This window comes from Musca vetustissima, unplaced genomic scaffold (assembly GCF_032173495.1).
Source record: "Musca vetustissima isolate MV318-11 ecotype Yass unplaced genomic scaffold, APGP_CSIRO_Mvet_v1 utg325822, whole genome shotgun sequence".
NCBI lineage: Eukaryota > Metazoa > Arthropoda > Insecta > Diptera > Muscidae > Musca > Musca vetustissima.
Window position 1 is genome coordinate 1 of NW_026878461.1, and position 17,169 is coordinate 17,169.

The following is a 17,169-nucleotide window of genomic DNA, read 5'->3' on the forward strand; positions in this document are numbered from 1 at the left end:
AAATTATAATGGATAGACGGACGGACACACATGTCTAGATCGATTTAGCTAGTCGAGACATAACGAACGGTACACATAAAGGTGGGTCTAGAACCAATATTTGTCGAAATTGCCAACTCTTGGGTATGTACAATGCTCTAATATCCGGACAACATAGTCGTGTAGGGTATAAAAGAGGATTTAATTTGAGATTTTGTGGCCTTGAATGGAAAAATATATTTACTGCAAATATTCGATTGGGTACATTATTTGACATTGCGCCATATTTGCTTTTGCCAAAATTTCTCACCGAAGTGTGTGTATGTCACTGTGAGTTGGTATTCCGGATTCTTCCTAAGTAAATTTAGTAACAGGCAATTTACAAAACCATAGTCTCCATATGAAGGTCCCAATTATTTTAAGAAATTTTTATGTCACATCACAAAGGATTGTGTGTACTTGCAATTCTCTAAAAATTAATTCAAAAAAATATTTTTGTTTCTTTGTTAACCCTTTCAGTGTTCTTTTTTTTCGAATATATTCGACATTTGAAAGTACTCTCTTTCTTTGCGATTTTCGGTTATCCTATGTATTTGAGGCTTTTGTTTTTGCTGGTTTTTTTCCCAAACTCTGTGCCTTTGTATGATTTTAAATACAAAATTTTAGATTTTTATTTTTTGACACTGAAAGGATTAATACAAATACTAACTACATAATGGCTTTTGTCTGAAATTTAATGGCAGGTAAAATTAAAATCGGCCAAACAATGTTATCAGTAAAATTTAGAAAAAAAGAAAAACAAAAACAACCAGTTAAGCCTCATTACCTAAAACGCGATAATGTTGGACTTAAACAATCAATCCTTTTGTATGTGTGTGTGTGTGTGTGGGAAGCAATTCCATTGTTATTGAATCCATTCAAAACCGCTTCCATGTACATACAATTATCCAAAAACTACCCTCCATTCTACAGCATACATTGAGATAAATCAATTTACCCTTTTGTTTCGTTTTTTTTGCATTTGTGTCGTAGATATGGTCCGTTTTTGCTGAATTTCCATTAATTTTCTCATTCCTCCAGTCATTACAGTTGGTCGGTTGGGTAGAGAAACTACTTCTACAGCTTTGTCGTCATCGGTTGCCTAATTACATTTTATAGATAAAAGTAGTAAAGTTATGTTGAGTCGAAACGGGTTGCATGGCTTCTTCTACTTCTTTTTTTGTAGTTGATTTCTCCGTTGCCACAGTGACATTGGCAAAATATCATTTATACCGCACCCCTTGCCATGCCCGCTCCCCTTTTGTGCCTATAGTTACCGGTTGCTTAACATACAGCTTCCAGCTTCTCCTCCACCTCTCTGCTGCAGATTTTATTCATTTTGTAAATGTTTCGAAAATCAGATTAGTTGACATTTAATCGAAATTTTCATTATGGAAGTATCAGTCGGAGTATTGGTGTATATCTCACTGTGTGAGTGTTTATGGGTGAATGTGTTGGAGTGCGTAAGTGGTTGTTGTAGCCTGTTATGCCATTACTTTACAATTTTTATGACTTCGTAATGGTGTTGGTGTGTATGTGTGTGTGTATAACAACTATAAATGACACTTTATACGACCTCAACATTTTTGCTGCCGTGGTGAATTGGTGATTGGGAAAATTTTGTTTTGCCTGTGTGTTGGCGGCAATGTGTGTAAGTGTTTTTAAGTATTTAAGCATTTTTGGGCACTGTAATCGATTTAGTTTTTATCAACGTTTGCCTTTGTCATTATTTAATTAAAAACTCAGGTAATTTGTTTTCAAAAGTCATTGTCACAACGGGCCAAGGCAGCCTCATCTCATCTCGCCTCGTTGACGTTAAAAAGCTTGGTTTGTAAAATTCGTTACAGTGTTTTTTGTTCTGTTTTGAAATTTTATGGCGATATTTTATGCTTCATAAAAAGGTGATTGAATATTTTTGGGAATTGTATGTGAGTTTCATCCAAATTGGTTGATGAGCATTATCTTTAGAGGTAAATCTTTAAGAAGGTATAAAAAAGATATTCAGAAAGTCCTGCATAAATGGTATATGAAACAATATTATTTAAATAAGTTCAAATAAATTCACCCTATTGGTGTTTTTAAATAATCCACGCCTTGGTTTAGTTCTTGATTTTTTTCAAAACCACGCCTTGTTTTAGTCCTTGATTTTTTTTTAAATACACGTCATGTTTTAGTCCTTGATTTTTTTTTAATCTACGCCTTGTTTAAATCCTTGAAATTTTTTAAATAATCCACGCTTTGTTTTAGTCCTTTTTTTAAATCCAAGCCTTGTGTTGGTCATTGGTCAGGAAAGTAGTAAAGTCGGACTGGGCCGACTATATGATACCCATCACCACTTTGGGTATATTCTACATATGTATCCTAACAGACGTAGCGTGTTTGTTATATGTCTATATCTGAACCGATTTCAGGAAAACTTGCCAGAGACTAATTTATATTACTTCAGTACGTTGTGTCAATCGGCCTAGAGAACATCATTCTAGACTTAATTCAGTACCCTATAACAAAATTCGGGCAAATCGAAATTTGGTGCACCAATTACATAAAATCGGACGAAAATATATATGGGAGCAACATAGACATCTGAACCAATTTTCACGAAACTTTGCACACATCATTCTAGACCTTATTCATTGCGCTGTGCCAAATTTCGTGCAAATCTAATGATATATAGGGACTTTGATACACAATTTACCATAAATCGGATGAAACTATATATGGGAGCTATATCTAAATCTGAACCGATTTTTCCCAATTTCAATAGGGTTCGTCCTTGGGCCAAACAAATCAGCTGTGCCAAATTTCATCCAATTCGGATCATAAATGCGACCTGTACTTTGTTTACAATTTAACATGGACAGACGGACATGCATAAATCGACTCAGAAAGTGATTCTATGCATACTCTCAAAAGGAACCATGGGTCTATCTCGATTATTTTTGTCTGTCAAACATATGCACAAAGACATAATACCCTGTACCACAGTGTGGTGAATGGTATAAAAATCATGTCTTCTGAAAGGGCTTGAAAAATAGTTTAAAAGATAATTCTTTACTTTTGCGAGAAATGTTCTCCATTGAAATACCACTGTGCATCATCACCGATAGTAACAACAACCATGTCATTCCATTGGTTTTTGCACCCCGTAATTCTTTGGTATTTTGTATTTTTAACGATAGCGCGATGTTTTGTGTGTTTTCAATTTTGTTCCGGATGATATTGTGTTTAGTTTTGAAAATGGGCGGAGTTCCGCTTCACTCACTTCGCTTGGAATTGTAACAATGGTTAACTGTTTTTTATGCTTATTTAGTACACTGTAATTGTATAGAAAAGGTGTTAATGCTTGGTATGACAAGCTGACTGGCAGGCAGAAAAGAGGAGGTGTAGTCGGTAGTTATTTAAAAATGAGGGCTGTGGGTAGATTTGATGTTTAATTAAAATACCAAAAGTGCTAAAAATATTAAACGTCCTTTAAGGCAGCTAGGCGCAAAGGAGAACATCGCTGTGTGTCAATGAATTAATTAATTTAAGTGCACGAGTCCGGAGAGTGACATTTCGAAACAAAAATTTAAATTAACTAACATTTGATAATGAAATAGTGATGAGGATAAAGTTTTATGGATTTTTAATTAAGAAAAATAAAAAAAACGGGTTGTAAGTGGGCAGGTGGGATGGAATGCTTTTTGTTATTTATGATTATATGTATGAAATTTCCACATAGTTAAACATTAAAGTTCAATTGTGTTTACAACACTGTGGGTGATATTGAGGACACAAAAACTTCACATTTTTCAATTAAAAACAATTCTCTGATTCTCAGAACTGCAAAATGAATTTAAATGTATTGGCTATAATATAACTGGATATACTCTTTTTCTTCGTTTACATTCCTTTTTTGCCATAGATTTCATCAATTCATTAAATATTTCCTCTTCAAATATTATTGACTACATGCGCATGCACATTTTCCATGTAACTGTAATAAATTGCCCTGTTACATCTTTGGATCGGTACAAATAAATTTGATGATGATGATGATATTTTTTGTTTCGTTTGGTCCAAAACAGAGTTCTATCCATGATGGCAAAGGTCATTTTTCATTTTCTATTTTTATCGGGCGATGTGGGTGGTGTACTACTGGTCATGTTGTTTGTTCTTTTTTGTTCATCCACATTTGTTGTTGTTGTAATATTACCTATTTGTACAGAAGCTTGTTACGAGGAGTATTTCATCCGATATGTGTACGATGTATTCGTTTTTTTTTGTCCGGCGTTTTTTCATCTTGTTGTTGTCTGTTGCATTTTCCTGATGTTCCGTGGCATACATTTTTGGAATGTTTTTTCCTCCACCTAGCCTGCATTAATTTTCATGTTGTGCTGTCAGTTTTTGATAGCTATGAAATATGCAAAAATTGTTTGCCATTCAGTTAAAGCGAAAGAAGAACCTTAACTACATCTCGAATCAAACGTCGTCGTCGTGGACGATGCAGAAGACGGAGAGGAAACCGGAATGGAGTCAAAAGTAACATCGTTCAACCTGGCAAGCATTTTACCGGTTTAGGTATATCAACTATATTATGGACAGTAGGGTAGATGGGGCCTGAAAATGTTATTATTTATTTTCCTTGGTTTGGTCCTTGAAAAAAATATTCTTTAAAAAATCCACGCCTAGTGTTGGTTCTTGAAAAATATTCTTTAAGAAATCCACGCCTAGTGTTGGTTCTTGAAAAATATTCTTCAAAAAATCCACGCCTTGTGTTGATCCTTGAAAAAAATATTCTTTAAAAAATCCACACCTTGTGTTGATCCTTGAAAAAAATATTCTTTAAAAAATCCACGCCTTGGTTTGGTCCTTGAAAAAATATCCTTTACAAAATCCACGCCTTAGTTTGGTCCTTGAAAAAATATTTTTAAAAAAATCCACCCCTTGGTTTGGTCCTTGAAAAAATATTCTTTAAAAAATCCACGCCTTGGTTTGGTCCTTGAAAAAATATTCTTTAAAATATCCACGCCTTGGTTTGATCCTTGAAAAAATGTTCTTTAAAATATCCACGCCTTTTATAGGTCCTTGAAAAAAATATTCTTTAAAATATCCACGCCTTGGTTTGGTCCTTGAAAAAATGTTCTTTAAAATATCCACGTCTGGGATGATCCTTGAAAAAATGTTCTTTAAAATATCCACGCCTTGGTTTGGTCCTTGAAAAAAATAATCTTTAAAAAATCCACGCCTTGCTTTGGACCATTTTTTAAAAAATCCACGCCTAGTGTTGGTTTTTGAAAAATATTCTTTAAGAAATCCACGCCTAGTGTTGGTTCTTGAAAAATGTTCTTTAAGAAATCCACGCCTAGTGTTGGTTTTTGAAAAAATATTCTTTAAGAGATCCACGCCTAGTGTTGGTTCTTGAAAAAATATTCTTTAAAAAATCCACGTTTCCTGTTGGTCCTTGAGAATTTTTCTTCAAAAATCCACGGTTTGTGTTGGTCCGGAAAAAAATCTTTTAAAAATCTACGTCCTTAAATAAAATTAAAAAAAATCGAAGCATTGAAAAAATATTCTTTACAAAAAACACGCCAGTTGAATATCTTCTATTGTTAAAAAATCGTCATGCCACCCTAATTCACATCCATGAATCTCTGATTTATCCATCCAACCATGCATACAGTTAGCCAAAGTAAATATTCCATCCATGTGAGAGCAAGCTTTTTAACATGTAACACATCTTGGGATATCAGTTATGCACGAATATCCTCGATATGCGTGTGTGTGTGTCAGTTTATGGACACATGCAAAAACGCACACACACCCTCCGACATACTCACATAAATACGAATAGCTCTGGTGCACTACACAAATATAACAAAACTCTTTCATTTCGTTTTGTGTGTGTTTTCCGTTCTTGTGTCAGTATATTGCCCGATATTTGGTCAACCATAGTTACAAACGTGTGTACGTGATTTGTGTATTTTTGGAGAGGGGTCTATGTTCGTTTTTTATGCGTCCCGTTTCTTTTTTCTCATCTCTTTTGATCATTTTCTTGGTATTACCTTTCCGGGCTATTTCTTTGGCGATGTTGCAATATCTTGGGTGTTTTTTTTTTCGGCAGATTTTTTTACCAACACCTTCACTTGGGTCCGGTAGCATTTGGTTGCCACAATGGTCCCGCTTGCCTTGGTAAAAGGTGAGCCTGCCTGCCCGGTTGCCTGTTCGACGTAACAGTTGTCAGGTTATTTAAATGTGAACAATATTTTTGCTTCATTTCCGTTTCCTGCCACAAGCACACATCCTCAACAGTTGTTGGCTCTCCCTCGGTGTGCGGGTGTGTGTGTGTGTGTGCGACTGGTGTTGGCGTTGTCTCTGTGTATTCTTGTGTTGGGCGTAAAGTCATGCTTTATGGCAAGGATATGATGCCAACATTTGGTGATGGACACTTTGTGCTGAGTACCAAAAAATCGAAAACCAAATACCAAGCACTCACGAACACACACTGCTGGCAGGTAACACATTTTGCAGGTCCTGAATTGTGAACACCATGTAGCGTTTTTGTTGGAGTTTTGTAAAATTTACACTTAAATATATGACATTATAGAAAGAGGACAAGTGTGTCAAAGCACAACAACGACAACAAAAAATGAAATAAAAATACAAAAAAATTGGGAAAATATCAGAGAAGAGTAAAACGGAACCCGAAATAGTGGTAAACATCACCATCATCATCCGCCGTGAAAAAAGGGCAACATCATAAATAAATGAAAAGTTAATTTGGAAAAAATCTCATGGAATTGTCATTGTGTTGCACACATGTGTGCAAACACAGTAACCAACCAACAGGCGGACAGACAAGCAGCCCCACAGCCAGCAACAAAAATCTGTTCCGAAAAGAGAGACTACATTCCACAAAAGGCCATCACATTCAGAAGGCATTTCCAGGCATTTGTTGTTTTATTTTGTTCCGACTGACATATGTTTGAGTTTTAAAGTAGAATATTAAATAACCTTGGTTCCGATTTCAGCGGAAATATTTACAGCAACAAAAATGGAGAAGAGGAATTAATTTGTATGAAAGGTATGTAAAGGATTTGTTTTTATCAAGGGATGTGGTAAAGGTATCTTGATTTTCCATAAGGAAAAATCTGCTACTATGGAATTAATTTGTATGAATGGTATGTAAAGGACTTGTTTTTATCAAGGGATATGGTAAAGTTATCTTGATTTTCCATAAGGAAAATCCGCTACAATGGATGGAAAATCCTTACGATTCTTTAAAAAATATTTTTTCAAGGATCAACAAAAGGAGTGAACTTTTAAGGAATATTTTTTGTTTTAAAGGATTTGTATTTTAAGGATTAAGGATATTTTTCAAGGAATCGGCGTAGATTAGTTAAAAATATTTTTTGAAGGACCCACCCACACAAGCCTTGGATTCGTTTAAAATATTTTTTCAATGTCCTACAGAAGGCGTGGTTTTGTTAAAGAATATTTTTTGAAGGTCATATAGAAGGCGTGGATTTGTTGAACATATTTCTCAAGGTCCTATAAGGGCGTGGATTTGTTGAACATATTTTTTCAAGGTCCTATAGAAGGCGTGGATTTGTTAAACATATTTTTTCCAGGTCCTATATAAGGCGCGGATTTGTTAAAAATATTTTTTCAAGGTCCTATAGAAGGCGTCGATTTGTTAAAGGTATTTTTTCAAGGTCCTACAGAAGGCGTGGATTTGTTAAACACATTTTTTCAAGGTCCTATAGAAGGCGTGGATTTGTTAAACATATTTTTTCAAGGTCCTATAGAATGCGTAGATTTTAAATGAATAATTTTTAAGGTCTAAAAATGTTTAAAAATGGATATGTATGTCTACTCTTTGTTCAAATAAATGAAAATATTAATTGGAATTATCATTTAACATCATTCGCCTCTCTGACAGCATTCACTTGATTCCACATTCCCAGTGCCAATGTCATGAAGCAGGATAATGTCATTGCCAGATAACCGGTACGATAGAATTGTTTAATTTTCATCAGATGAGCAGTATCGAAATATAAATGACGTATTCCAGCAACAAAATGAAAGCAGAACGGAAAAATTATTACAGTTTTAGCGATGGTCCAAAAATTCGGATTCAAATTCAATGCTCTCAGCTTATCCACAAAATAATCGACATTATGATCACTCAACAGGGAAGTCAAGCCCACAGTCCAGGTCATTATGCCCAAAGCGAAACCGGTCATACGTAATGAAATGGACATCATTGATGTCAATTGTGGTTTATAGATGGTCAGGTGGGGTGAGAGAACCCTCTTGAGATCTTCATTCTTTTGTTGATAGGTTTTCGCCTGACTTGGAGGTGCTGGAATTATTTTCATTTTTATCGACTTTCCTGATGGGTTGGCTTTTGTGCTCGGACAAAGTTGAGATTTTAGACAATCGATAAAGGCTTTTCCAATTTTTCCGCGTAATGGCTTGCTTATCAGACACCTGCAGGGTATGAGGATGAAGATAATTTGAGATTATTTAAAGGCAGGAAGGACTTACATTTTGAAAATCTTGTTATAAAACGGTTTGGTATTTTTTTGAAATGGCAGTTAGGTAAAAAATAGGAATGTCAAATGATTCATATGAGGTGTGTTGTAAAACGTATGTATATTAGCATAAAATTAAATTTCCATTGATAGAAAAACTTAATCTGATATTCAGCAGGTCTTATACAGAGTAAAGTGCTTCTGCGGGAATGTTAAGAGGGAGGTTTCTATGGAGAAATTACTCTTAGCAGTACTTTTACAAAAAGATCTGCCAGATCTTTATTAGATTGAAAATGGGTTTCTATATCGGATGAAACTTCTAAATGTATTCAATAGATATTTCGAACAGTTGTTTGGAAGAAGTATCAGACCATTCCCCCTTCAAAATCGTTCGTATAAACATCACAAAAATGTTAGGACCAGTGATGCAAATACAATTGTATATTATTCCACCAAAATATTACTTTTGTCTGTCAGCAGAATTCGATGCAATTTTCTACATTCGGGAGAAAACAGCAACGAAATAATTGGTTTTGTTGTTGCTTTTTTCTGGTTTAATACAAATAATAATATACGTACATACATACACACACATATATGTGTGGAATAATGGTTACACCGACGAAGTACATGAATGTGGGTTCATAGATCACAAAATTGTATTCACCTATCCAACTGTAGTGTGAGTGTGTGTTTGTGGGAACATCATTACATTTATTACATACACATACATTTACATTATTTTATTCGTAGAGAAACCACCACATACACACACATATATTTGTAGTTATGTGTCTGCGAATTTTTACGAGTAGTCAAATGTTAGATATTTATTTGCATTTATGTGCGTATATGTGTATTACGCGTCATTCGGTATGTGTGTGTTTGTTCGGGTTTATATTATGTCGGGCAAAAATAAATAAAAATCTTGTAAATACAAATATTTGCAGTTGAAGAGAAAAAATATTACAGATGGAAACAAGGTTTTTAGAACAAATAAACAATTTTATTATTATTATTTTGTTGAGGTTGTTGTTGTCGTTGTTACTTGTTTTTTTTTCTACAACATCATCATATTTCACATTCGTGTTATTTCATATAATTCTGCGGGCTAATAAAAAAGGGTAAAAAGCTAAAGTTTTTTCGACGTGGGGAGGTTAAGCAATATGCTCATGTTTTTCTGCAACCTATGATAAACTTAATTTTATTCGGGCAGATTTATACCGTGGGATAATTTTTTGGAAAACGATATATAGGGACTTTGGTGCACCATTTACATAAAATCGGACGAAAATATATATGGGAGCTATATCTAAATCTGAACCGATTTTCACGAAACTATACACACATTATTCTAGGCTCAATTCAGTACTCTATGCCAAATTTCGTGGAAATCGAAAGACATTCAGGGACTTTGGTGCACCATTTACATAAAATCGGACTAAAAATATATGGGAGCTATATAAAAATCTGAACCGATTTTTCCGAAAATTACCAGTCATAATTTCAGACTTAATTCAATACGCTTTGCAAAATTACGTGAAAATCGATATATAGATATAGATATATAGGGACTATTATACAACATTTACATTAAATCGGACGAAAATATATATGAGAGTTATATCAAAATCTGGGCCGATTTTCAGGAAACTTAACACACATCATTCTAGACCTAAATCATTCCGTTGTGCCAAATTTCGTACAAATCGAAAGATCTTTCTTTGGTACACCATTTACATAAAATCGGACTAAAATATCTATATATATATATATATGAGCTATATCTAAATCTGAACCGATTTTCATGAAATTTAACACACATCGTTCTAGACTTAATTCAGTAAGCTAAGCCAAATTTCGTGCAAATCGAAGGATATATAGGGACTTTGGTACACCATTTACATTAAATCGGACGAAAATATATATGGGAGCTATATCTAAATTTGGACCGATTTTTAGGAAACTTAACACACATCATTGTAGACTTAATTCAGTACGCTGTGCCAAAGTTCGTGCAAATCGAAAGATATATAGGGACTTTGGCACACCATTTACATAAAATCGGACGAAAATATATATGGGAGACATATCTAAATTTGTGCCGATTTTCAGGAAAATTAACACACATCATTCTATATCTAGTTTAGTACGCTGTGCCAAATTTCGTGCAAATCGAAAAATATATAGGGACTTTGGTTCACCAGATATATAGGGACATTGATGCACATTAAACCGGACTAAAATATATATGAGATTTATCTAGATCTGAACCGATTTTCACGAAACTTAGCACACATCATTCGAGCGTTAATTCAGTACGCTATGCCAAATTTCGTGCAAATCGAAATATTTATAGGGACTTTGGTTCACCATTTACATTAAATCGGACGAAAATGTTCATGGTAGCTATATCTAAATCCGGGCCGATTTTTCCCAATTTCATAGGGTTCGCCCTTAGGTCAAATAAATGACCTATGCCAAATTTCATTCTATTCGGATCATAAATGCGGCCTGTACTTTGTTTACAATTTAACATGGACAGACAGGACATGCATAAATCGAGTTAAAAAGTGATTCTGTTTTTTATTTAATCCGTGAAATAATAGTATTGAAAAAATCCCCACTGTATGACGGTCTTTGAAAATATTATCTTAAAAAAAATATTTGAAATTATTTGGAAAAAATATATTTATAAAATCCAAGCATTGTAAGGTTTTTGAAAAAGTATTTTTTAATTCATGCCTCCACTGTATGACGGTCTTAGAAAATATTTTCTTAAAAAAATATTTGAAATTTATTGAAAAATATTTGAAGTTACTTGGAAAAATATTTTTATAAAATCCACGCGTTGTAAGGTTTTTGAAAAAGTATTTTCGTTCATGCCTTGTAATGGCATTTGAAAAAATTTAAAGAAACCTTGAGGGTCTTGAAAAAATCTTTGTCTTATGTATGGACCTTTATGAATGGTTCTGGAATAAGATGCTCGTTTTTGGGTGGTTTGGAATATATATTTTTAATAAATCCATACAAGTGCATGATCCTGATGTAATAAATAAAAGTCCATGTATATGTATTCTGTAAAAAATGTAGCTCATGTTGCAAATATTCCCACTTCTGTTTTCAATAAGGCACCCAACACCCATTGAGATGCTCTCTTATGCAATTAAAATATTTGACTTTATGCTTCAGTTTTCTAAAAATATTAGATTTATTACGAAAACAATAAAATTTTGTTATGGTCAGCGGGAGGCAGATACTAAAAATCATCATGTCAATATGGTCATAAAACTCCTAAACTTATGTTCGAGAAGATTTTCCATCATCAACACAATTTTTGGGGGGTTATAAATTCCCCTTGTAAAGCCGATGTAAAATTTTCAGATTATTAAAAGAAAACAAATTTTCAAGAAATTTTCCAGGATTTCATTTGGAAATCAAATAGTGGGTGGGTTGGAACCTATAAATCTATGCCTGTGTTTATTTGTTGTTCTTTTTTTACTTATTTCTTGATCTTGGTTCTGATTTTTATGACCCACAATTTGTAGAATTTTTATGATTTATTAATATTCAAATTTGTAATTTAGAATCTGATGACAATTCGTGTTTTATTACTCCATTTTTATGATGATTTTCTTTTTGTTGTGTTTATTTGTTTTTGTCTTTCATTTTTGGTGTCACTTTTTGTTGCCTTCTGTAGTATTATTGTGATTTTTATTTTTATTAATATTTGCGACTTTTCAACAAGAAGAGGTTATTGTTCCCCATGGAAATGGTGCCAAGGGTGATGGAGGGGGGTGGGGGTGTTGGAATACAACAATCGAATCCCCAACAACGGAATCGGCAATACTGGCCAGATATAAAAATCCTTGCCAAATTACTTTGATTTTCATTTTGGCATATCAATTTTTGGCTACTTTTCACAGCTAAAACCAAATACATGTGTATGTGCATGAGTGTGTGTGAGAACTCGATGTGTGTGTGTTCTGTTGAAAAAGAAGACACAAAACGAATTGTAATGCCACTAAAATCAACATCATCAATTTTGCTTAACTGGAATTTTATGAGAATTTATAACATTCATTCGATTCTCTGCCTTTTTTCGTTCGTTTGTTTGTATCTTCCGCTATTATTCGCCTGAAATTGTGCCAGCAAATTTGCCGTTAATATCCTGGGCTAATGTTCAAAATAATATTACCAAAATAGAATTACCATTATAATTAGCCAATAAAATTTGTTGTTTATTAATGATTTAATGGATTTGTTTTGAGGGTTATTTTTTGGGTGTGTAAAACTGTTATGAATGGATTTGAGTACTTTGGGAAATGGGCAAATAATTGGAGTGTAAATCAACGATTTATACGGATTATCAATTTAAATCAAAAGTCTTTGAGTCTTTTGTAGGTATATATATATTTTTTTAGAGCTTTTTATGTGTAGTAAATCATGTGGTAGCCCGTATTTCTAGGATGCAGAACGTGAAGTTGATATGAACATTTTGTTCGATAAGAAGAGTTCCAGCTTTTCTATAAGAAAAGATGCAGGTCTTTGATAAGAAGAATCCGTTCGAAAAGAAGAATTCCAGGTCTTCGATAAGAACACCTTCAGGGCTTGGATAACAAGCCCGATAAGAAAGACCTACAGACCTTCGACAAGAAGAGCTCCAGGCTTTCGATAAGAATACTTCCAGGTCTTCGAAAAGAAGAGCTCCTATTCTTCTATAAGAATACCTCCAGTTCATCCATAAGAAGAGCTCCAGAGATTTTAAGAGAATCCCTCCTGTAGATCTATTATGCAACTTTTAACAACATTCGATATTGCTAAAATTTATTACAGAATAGGCCTACAGGTCTTTTATAAGAAGAGCTTCTACTCTTCTATATGAATAGCTCCAGGTATTCGATTAGAAGACTTCCAGGTCTTCGTCAATAAGACCTAGAGGTCTTCGATAAAAAAGCTTGAAGTTTTCGATAAGAAGACCTCATAATAAACTCGTAGTTCCATGTTTGCCATACCCCTATATAAAAGCCCCATTATTAAGTTTTTTTGCATAATTTACCCACAAAAGCCGCTTAGATTGGGTATTGCGTCATTTTATGAGGCTGGCATACTTCTATGCAGAACATAATCAATATGGGCCCATGTTTTGAGCATTGCCTTAATATAAATCCCTGCATTTTTCTACCATTGAGTCTATAATTTGGTACTCCGGTTCCCTATAGAAAAGCCCCATTATTAAGTTTTTTTGCATAATTTACCCACAGAAGCCGCTTAGATTGGGTATTGCGTCATTTTATGAGGCTGGCATACTTCTATGCAGAACATAATCAATATGGGCCCATGTTTGGGGCATTGCCTTAATATAAATCCCCGCATTTTTCCACCATTGAGTCTGTTATTTGGTAATCCGGTTCTTCGACTTTGGAAACAGAATTTGCAAAATTTTCCGATGTATGTCTACGATTTCACAAAGCTCTATAAGTAGAGAACTAAAACATATGTATGTTTTAAACAAAATTATTTTCGATACAGATCTATGTTTTTTACATTTTGGTGTGCTGGAAATTTTAATCGAATTTTTCTAACGATTTTACGAAATACCTGCCAAATACCGTATTTCGCTTTTAGACGGGTTTTCAGAGTTCCATACAATAGTACCGTCTAGTTTTCTATAAGTTGAAATTTTTTCAATCTCTCTGTTCGACAAATTAATTTGTTTTAACCTTCAATTATTATTAACAAAGTTTTGCTCAAACATTCGCGTAATTAATTAAACATTTAACAATGACCATTGTATGGAATTCGATTTGCGTTCTAGGTTTTTTAATTAATGCCCAAAACTTATTAATCATAAAATTGAAATAATTGAATGGATTCCTGTTTTGCTCATTAAAAATTCAGAAGCCAGTTAATGATGAACATGAGGATGATGCAGAAAATAAGAAGAAGAAAAAAACAAACAATAAAATAAAAAAACTCCCCAACTGATACAACTTTTCATTAGTCATTTACTGGAAACAGCAAAAGAGCTTAACTGTCTCGAACTCGCAGTTCGCTTCGTTCCATTGGCTGGAGTTTAGATTATCACTGATTGTCTAGAGAAGAAGAAGTTTGAGTTGTGATTTTTTTTTGCTCCCGCATTTTAGTTTTTTGTTGTTGTTTTGATCAGCGCTGCAGTAATCTTTTGCATCGAGCTAAAGTTGCAAAGTTAATGTCGATGTGCAAGGCTTTTTGGTTTGTTGTTGAGGTTTGCTTCATTAGTTTATTAAAGTTTCTAATTTAATTAGCCATAGTCGTATACTAAAAAACATGGTAGTTTAGGGTTTTCCCTTCTGTTTTACTGCGACATTATTAGCTCATTTGCATATTGTTGGAAATTTAGGAAAGTTTTAAATGTAAACTATACAATTTTATAGGAAGTAAAAACACTCACGAAAAATTATAAATTAAAATTCTGGAAATTATTTTGTGGAAAAATTCAAGGAAGCTGAAAATGTTCTAAAAAGTCAATTTAGTGGTGATACAACTATAAAATCCAACATTGTTAAACAGTAAGGAAAGGGCATAAATATAAACAAGCGAATGTTTTTTGTGGTCGGAGTTGGGAGCTATTGATCTGGATAAAGTTTAATGTTAACAAGAAGGCAATACGAGCACACAAAATTAACGAAGCCATTGTTCTTTCGTGATAGATGTTTTCTTGCAGTGTTATCTCTCGAATACTTGATTAGTTCTTCCCTTGGGACCATGTGAACAGACCAACGTCGATTCAATACCTCAATGATAAAATTCGTGACGATAACTAGGACATAGAGCAATGTCTTTGAGAGTTGATTATCCAAATTTCATGAAAAAAAAGAATGTAGCCACTTGGCCATAGCTGATTTCCTAAGGCCTATAAAAAATTGCGTTTAATGGGCCTCTGAGGCCTATGCAAAATATCCTATAGATCATTATGGCCCGCTGAGTCCTATGGAAAATTCCCTATATAAATTTTTAGACCTCTGAGACCTATGGAAAAATGTTTGCTCTTTTGTGGGAAATGTTTCCGTACAGTGTTATCTCTCCAATAATTTATCACGTCTTACCTTGGGATCAACTGAACAGATCAAGGCCTCAAAGATAAAATTCATGAGGACATAGAACGGTCTATTTGATATTTGGTTATCCAAATTTCATGACGAAAAATGGCTACTTGGCCATAGCAGATCCTCTTAGGCCTATAAAAAATTTCATATAGAATTTTATAAACGTCTGAGGCCCAGGGAAAATGCAAAATTTTATGTAGAAATTTATAGGCCTCTGAGGACTATGAAAAATTTCCTATAGTAATTTGTGGTCCACTGAGACTTATGGAAAATTCCCTTTAGAAATTCGTAGACCTCTGAGCCCTATGAAAAATGTCCTATATAAATGTATATACCTCTGAGGTCTAGAAATTTGAAAATAAAATTATAGAATTGTATAAATCTCTCCTATCATATAGAAATTTATAAATGTCTGAGGCCTATGATAAATGTCCCATATACATTTATTGGCCTCTGAAGCCTATGAAAATTTTTTTAAAGAAATTTACAGGCCAATGAAAAATTTCCTATAAAAATTTCTGTTCCGCTGAGTCTTGTTCCCTATAGAAATTTGTTGACTTATGAGGCCTATACATTTTTTTATACAGAAATTTATAGGCCTATGAAAATTTTCTTACAGAAATTTTTGGTCTGCTGAGGCTTAATACCTATAGAAATTTGCAGATCTCTGAAGCCTATATTACGAAATGAAATAAACATCCCATGATTTATATCAACAATTAAAAACCAAAATATCACCTCTTACTAGAGTACACATTCAATTCCACGAAAAATTCCTATGGAAAAATTTAAAGTCAAATTACCAATATGTTGAATTCAGCAAAGTTTTTCTTAAGAAAAAACAATGTCAACGCACTTTATGATATAAAAAGGTCAATTCAGCAAACGTTTACTTGCAAAAATCACAATTCAGCTAAATTTTTCTAAAGAAAAAATAAAATTCCACTACCTTCTTATAAGAAAAAATTAATTTAGTAATCTTCTACCATAGAAAAAGGCAATTCAGCAAACTAGTTTTATAGAAAAAATAAACAAAGCTAACATTTTCAATTTTTTTTCCTAAAAAAAAATCATTCAGCTAAATTTTTCTGTAGAAAAATTCAATTCGCAAACTTTTACTGATGAAAAAAAAACATTCAGGAAAGTTTTTTTAAATAAAAGGGTATATTCTGTAAATTTTAAAAGGAGAAAAATTATATTCAGCTGACTTTTTCTAGGAAATACATTAATTTAGCAAATGTTTTCTATAGGAAAAACCAATTGAGCCATTTTTCTAGGAAGAATATCAATTCATCGACCTATTTTCATTGAAAAACTATTCAGTAAAATATTGTCATTCAATTCGTTCATTAATTTTCTAATGGATTAAATTAGGTAGAAAATTAATTCAGCAGTGCTGTTCTATAGAAATAATAAATTCAGCAACTCTTTCCAAACGTTTACTATAGAAACATCAATTCAGCAAATTTTTCCTGTATAAAATGTCAAATCCGTAGCCTTATTCTACAATAAAACGCAATTCAGCAAACTTTTTCTACAGAAAAATG

The 17,169-nt window shown here is 33.3% G+C and overlaps 1 protein-coding gene across 1 annotated transcript; it reads right to left on the reverse strand.

Annotated features, from left to right (window-relative positions):
- Nucleotides 1–7,910: 7,910 nt before the first annotated feature.
- LOC133323216 (succinate dehydrogenase cytochrome b560 subunit, mitochondrial-like) lies at nt 7,911–8,378 on the reverse strand. Its single transcript, XM_061532172.1, has one exon. The coding sequence runs from the start codon at nt 8,376–8,378 to the stop codon at nt 7,911–7,913; it is 468 nt and encodes a 155-aa protein (XP_061388156.1).
- Between the last annotated feature and the right edge of the window lie 8,791 nt (nt 8,379–17,169).

Bases quoted from the DNA above. Each gene is read 5' to 3' on its own strand.
- LOC133323216 (XM_061532172.1), bottom strand. From the start codon at position 8,378: ATGAAAATAATTCCAGCACCTCCAAGTCAGGCGAAAACCTATCAACAA.